The following is a 6,507-nucleotide window of genomic DNA, read 5'->3' on the forward strand; positions in this document are numbered from 1 at the left end:
CACTTTTCAGAAGTCACGTCAGTCTGGAAAGAGGAGCTCGACCCACCTGATGATCCTTGGCTCAATCCGCTCCACTTTATTCACCGCATTAATCTACCTCTGACAGCAAACCCATATTTTAGAGTATTTTAAAAGAGTGGCGCGGTCACTGTCAAGCCTAAATTGCACTATCATTTTTATTATTATTTGTTTTTGCACTTGAGCGTTTCGTGAGGATGCATACCACGCAAAAGGACACCACTTACACCAAGATATTTGTCGGCGGTCTTCCGTATCATACGACGGATTCCAGCCTGAGGAAATATTTTGAAGTGTTTGGGGAGATTGAAGAAGCTGTGGTGATTACCGACAGACAGACTGGAAAGTCCAGGGGTTATGGATTTGTAAGTATTCCTCTTGTGGAGTTGTGTAAACTTTGAGAAGTCTGTGTGACAGCGTGACACAACACATTTAAATGGCAACTCCAGTGTTTTATAAGCAAACGCAGTGTGTGCGCGCGCGTGCTCGACGCTTTGTTTACTTCTTAAATAGTTTTAAACTGTTGTACTTATAGTATGTTACGTGCCTTATTGCTTTTTCTGAGCAATATTGAAACCTATGCTGTGAAAAGCAGAGCCCAAATTAAAGTGAAAGTTTATTTAATCCTCATGCACTTCATAACTTGTCTATTTTCCTCCCCAATAACACCCATTTAAACATTTTAGAAGCAGGATAGATATACCTATGACTTAGGAAATAAGCTTTTGTTCATGAAAAACTTATTTTAGTTAAAAAATGAAGCTTGCTTTAAGTATAAGCACATTATATTTGTCAGAAAATGAGAATATCTGAAGTAATTTCACTCTATCAATCAAAATAAAAATATCCAACATTTACTTGATAAGCAAAATTACTTAAAACAACAAAAGAAATTAGTATTTTATTCAAAAAAAGTCTTGTTTTTAGCATAAACTCTTAAAAAAAAGGGAATATCTGAGGTGAATTCACTCTAAAACTCTAAACATTTACTTGAGAAGCACAATGACTTCAGATATTCCTGTTTTTCTAATTTCTTAAGTAATTCACTATAAAAAAAATTCAAATGGAAAAAAATCCAACATTTATTTTAAGCTAAATGACTTGATGTCTTAAAAATAAGCATTGTCTTATAAAAAAAACTTATTTAAAATGGCATGAAATGAAAAATAGTCTGGTTTTAAGCATAAGTCAATGCATATTTGGCAGAAAAGAATTATATCTGAAGTAATTTCACTCTTTCAATCAAAATAAAAAATATCCAAAATTTACTTTAGAAGCAAAATGACTTAAAACAACATAAGAAATTAGTATTTTATTCAAAAAGAGTCTTGTTTTCAGCATAAACTCTGAAAACAGGAATATCTGAGTTGAATTCACTCTAAAATTTGAACTTTAAACATTTACTTGAGACGCACAATGATTTAAGAAATTAGAAAATATCTGAAGTAATTCATTATAAAAATTAAAATTAAAATCCAACATGACTTGATGTCTTAAAAATAAGTATTGTCCTATGAAAAGACTTATTTAAAATAGCATGTAATGAAAAATAGTCTAAAAATCCAAATTGCAAAAAATCCAACATTTACTTGTAGCTAAATGACTTAAAATGACTTAAATGGCTTAAAATAAGTATTGTTGTGTGCTAAACTGATTTTACAAAATGAGTAAAAAAAAAAGTCTGGTTTTAAGCATGAACTCGCTAATATGTCAAAACAAGAAAATCTGATTTAAATTCACTTTAAAATCCAAATTGAAAAAAAAAATCCAACTCGCAGCTAAATGAGTTAAAATGACTTAAGAAATAAGTATTGCTTTATGAGGAACTGATTTTAAATAAAAATGAAGCTTGTTTTAAGCATGAACTCACTTATATTTGTCAGAAAACAAGAATATCTGAAGTAAATTCACTCTAAAAAAATCCAACATTTACTTGAGAAGCTGAATGACTTAAAATGACTTAAAATAAGTATTGTTGTATGATGAATTGACTTAAAACAAGACTCATTTTTATTTATCCCTTTTTAAAGCATAAACTCGCTTATATTTTTCAGAAAACAACAATATCTAAAGTTATATTACTCGAAAAAATCTAAGATTTGGGTTTTAAAAAATGTATTTACATTTAATAAAAAAAAAATAACAACAACAACATTGGGTTTCTCCCTACACTGGATTGACATATCCCACTATTGTTCAATTTTGTATTAGTTTAGATTGATTTAATCCTCGTGCACTTCAAAGTTTGTCCTTTCATCTGAATAACATATATTTAAGCATTCTAAAATCAAGAGAAATTTAAATGAAGCAAAATAACTTAAGAAATTAGGATTGTTTATTATTCTTTATTGATTTAGTATTATTAGTTGTAACTAATTTTACAAAAGGAAGGAATAAAATGAGTCTTGCATAATCTTACTTATGTTTTTCAGAAAGCAAGACTTAATATCTGAAGTCATTTCACTTTAATAAAATGTTCTGTATTAATCCAACGGCAGGTTATATGGACAAATTCTACCTTTGATATATATATATATATATATATATATATATATATATATATATATATATATATATATATATATATATATATATATATATATATATATATATAGAAAAAATAAATAATTAATTAACTTCAACCCAGCGTTGGTTTAACAGAACCCAGCATTGTTTTAGAGTGTTTACTTCATATTTACTGACAGATATTTAAGTCTGTACTTTAATAACATACTAAAGTATTGAAGTGAACAGAGACTGTCAACTCTTTCACAGATCATATTAGGATCCACATGTGAATGATCATTTTTGGATGTCTTTAAATCTAAAACACTATTTAAATTCAGTCTGCATGTTGCTATTAAGAATATCACTGATCTCATGGCACTGAACTGAAGACTAAAACAGACCCTTGTTGGCTCAGCTGTGGAGTTTGACTAGAAGCTCCCTGATAAGAGTCCTTCAGTGGCTGAGTAAACAAGCCGACTTGTAAAGTTTTGACAGCAGAAGTTAAAGACACCCAAGCGGATTTCACAACATCATGGAGATATCCAAAATAAAGCTGCACTGACCTCTGTGTTTAATGATTTTTACTTCTTGAATACACACTATTTAGTGTTTAATGTCTTATTTGGGACGGAGGGCATGTGCTTATAATGATATTTCATCCAAAAATGAATCTCGCCTATCACATAATGCAAACCTGTTGGAGATCCAAAAGAAGATATTTTGAAAAATGTTAACCATCGACTTCCATGGTGATTGTTTTTCCTATTATGGATGTCAGTGGCTTCTTGTTACAAACTCGAATATGGAGGAACTCAACATTGGGTTGATTTTTTCAATTAAATTATAACAACACTTTTTAACCCAACAGCTGGGTTTGTTCATGTTTGAGCCAACTTTAGGTTAAATCAACCCAGCATTGTTTTTAGAGTGAAACATTCTTCAAAATATCTTCGATTGTGTTTTAGCAAAAACAATTATACATTATAAACAGTGCTTGGGTTGTTGTAAACCAAAGCTGGGCCAATAATGGACAACCCTAACTGTTGATAAATATAATAAAGAACGTGATTTACATTTTTTTTTTTTTTTTTACAATTTAATAAAATATAAAAATGCATCAATTATTGGGTTCATATCTGACCCAACTCTTGTAACAGAAACAAAGAAACCTGCTGGGTTGTTGTTACTTAACGCCGGGTCAATAATAGACAAACCCAGCTGTTGAAATATTTTTAATCAAAGTAAAATTAATAATTAAAACACTTGCACAATTACAAAATTAAAAAATAAACCCATCATTAGATTTGTCAATTTTTTGACCCAACAAATGGGTTCAAACATCCCAGCATTGTTTTTTTGTTGTTGTTTTTTTCCAAATATGTCCTATTGTGTTCAACAGCTAAAAGAAACTTGTACATTAAAGAAATGCTGGGTTGTTGTAATCTAGTGCTGGGTCAATAATGGACAAACACAACTGCTGAAAAATGTATTTAAAATAAATTTAATAAAAAAGAAATCTAAAAACTGAGCAATCACTGGGTGTGTCCATGTTTAAACCAATGTTGGGTTACAAAAACACAGCATTGTTTTTAGAGGGTAACATTCTTCAAAATATCTCTTATTGTGTTGTAAAAAAAAAAAAAAGAAGAAACACACACTCAAAAAAAAAATAAAATAAAATAATGCTGGGTTGTTGTAACCCAATACTGGGTCAATAGTGGAAAACGCAACTGCTGAAAAAATGTGATTAAAATAAATTAATAATTAAAACACTTGTACAATTACTAAATCAATAAGTGAACCTATCATTGGGTTTGTCCATGTTTGACCCAACAAATGGGTTAAAACAACCCAGCATTGTTTTTTCCCCCCCCCAAATATGTCCTATTGTGTTCATTAGCAAAAAAAAAAAGTCGTACATTAAAAAAATGCTGGGTTGATGTAACCCAAATGCTGGATCAATAATGGACAAACACAACTGCTGAAAAAAATTAATTTAAATAAATTAATAATTAAAACACTTGCACAATTACTAAATCAAAAAGTGAACCCATCATTGGGTTTGTCCATGTTTGACCCAACAAATGGGTTAAAACTACCCAGCATTGTTTGTTTTTTTTCAAATATGTCCTATTGTGTTCAACAGCAAAAAGAAACTTGTACATTAAAGAAATGCTGGGTTGTTGTAATCTAGTGGTGGGTCAATAATGGACAAACACAACTGCTGAAAAATGTAATAAAAAAATAAATTTAATTAAAAAAAAAAACTCTAAAAACTGAGCAATCAATGGGTGTGTCTATGTTTGACCCAGCGTTGGGTTACAAAAACACAGCATTGTTTTTAGAGGGTAACATTCTTCAAAATATCTCCTATTGCGCAACTGCTGAAAAAATGTGATTAAAATAAATTAATAATTAAAACACTTGTACAATTACTAAATCAAAAAGTGAACCTATCATTGGGTTTGTCCATGTTTGACCCAACAAATGGGTTAAAACAACCCAGCATTGTGTTTTTTTTTGTTGTTGTTTTTTCCAAATATGTCCTATTGTGTTCAACAGCAAAAAAAAATACTCATACATTAAAATAATGCTGGGTTGTTGTAACCCTGTGCTGGATCATTAATGGACAAACATTGTTGCTCTTATAGTTGTGTAAATTGCTTCCTTGTCCTCATTTGTAAGTCGCTTTGGATAAAAGCGTCTGCTAAATGACTAAATGTAAATGTAAATGCAAACACAACTGCTGAAAAAATTTAATTAAAATAAATTAATAATTAAAACACTTGCACAATTACTAAATCAAAAAGGGAACCCATCATTGGGTTTGTCCATGTTTGACCCAACAAATGGGTAAAAACAACCCAGCATTGTTTTTTTTTTCCAAATATGTCCTATTGTGTTCAACAGCAAAAAGAAGCAAATGCTGGGTTGTTGTAATCTAGTGCTGGGTCAATAATGGACAAAACCAACTGCTGAAAAATGTAATAAAAAATAAATTTAATTAAAAAAAACCTCTAAAAACTGAGCAATCAATGGGTTTGTCTATGTTTGACCCAGCGTTGGGTTACAAAAACACAGCATTGTTTTTAGAGGATAACATTCTTCAAAATATCTTCTTTTGTGTTGTAACAAAAAGAAAAGAAACTCTCACACTCAAAAAAAAAATAAATAAATAAATAATGCTGGGTTGTTGTAACCCAATGCTGGATCAATAATGGATAAACCCAATTGCTAAAAAAATGTGATTAAAATAAAATAATAATTAAAACACTTGCACAATTACTAAATCAAAACGTGAACCCAGCATTGGGTTTGTCCATTTTTTTTGACCCAACAAATGGGTTAAAACAACCCAGCATTATTATTTTTTTTCCCCTAATATGTCCTATTGTGTTCAACAGCTAAAAGAAGCAAATGCTGGGTTGTTGTAATCTAGTGCTGGGTCAATAATGGACAAACACAACTGCTGAAAAATGTAATAAAAATAAATGTAATAAAAAAAAGTCTAAAAACTGAGCAATCAATGGGTTTGTCTATGTTTGACCTATTAATTGGGTTAAAACATCCAAGCATTGTTTTGTCAAATATGTCCTATTGTGTTCAACAGCAAAAAGAAACTCGTACATTAAAAAAATGCTGGGTTGTTGTAACCCAATGCTGGATCATTAATGGATAAACCCAATTGCTAAAAAATTATTAAGATAAATTAATAATTAAAACACTTGTACAATTACTAAATCAAAAATTAACCCATCATTGAGTTTGTCCATGTTTGACCCAACAAATGGGTTAAAACAACCCAGCATTGTGTTTTTCAAATATGTCCTATTGTGTTCAACAGCTAAAGAAACTTGTACATTAAAGAAATGCTGGGTTGTTCTAATCTAGTGCTGGGTCAATAATGGACAAACACAACTTGTGTTTTTGTTGTTGTGTTGTGTTGTTTTTAACGTCTAGAAATCAATCAATCACAGCCAT

At 30.2% G+C, this 6,507-nt stretch overlaps 1 protein-coding gene and 1 long non-coding RNA gene across 4 annotated transcripts in view; one reads left to right on the forward strand and one right to left on the reverse strand.

Moving 5' to 3' along the window:
- On the reverse strand, window positions 1-2,119 carry LOC148679870 (uncharacterized). The gene is made up of 3 exons (XR_015945514.1): window positions 1,868-2,119; window positions 1,423-1,572; window positions 1-1,007 (listed from the first exon to the last, which is right to left on the reverse strand). It is a non-coding gene; the product is annotated as an uncharacterized LOC148679870 (long non-coding RNA).
- The window catches only part of rbm24a (RNA binding motif protein 24a), a 35,857-nt gene continuing 29,358 nt past the window's right edge, over window positions 9-6,507 (forward strand). For 2 of the 3 annotated variants that reach the window (XR_015515837.2, XR_015945188.1), the window contains exon 1: window positions 9-383. Coding sequence is in view for 1 of the 3 variants with exons in the window: in NM_212865.1 (NP_998030.1) it covers window positions 216-383 (168 nt within the window). In the remaining 2 variants the exon portion in view is untranslated. 3 annotated transcript variants of the gene reach the window in all.

The sequence above is a fragment of the Danio rerio genome, chromosome 19 (genome assembly GCF_052040795.2).
Source record: "Danio rerio strain M-AB ecotype USA chromosome 19, GRCz13ab, whole genome shotgun sequence".
In the NCBI taxonomy this organism is placed as follows: Eukaryota; Metazoa; Chordata; class Actinopteri; order Cypriniformes; family Danionidae; genus Danio; species Danio rerio.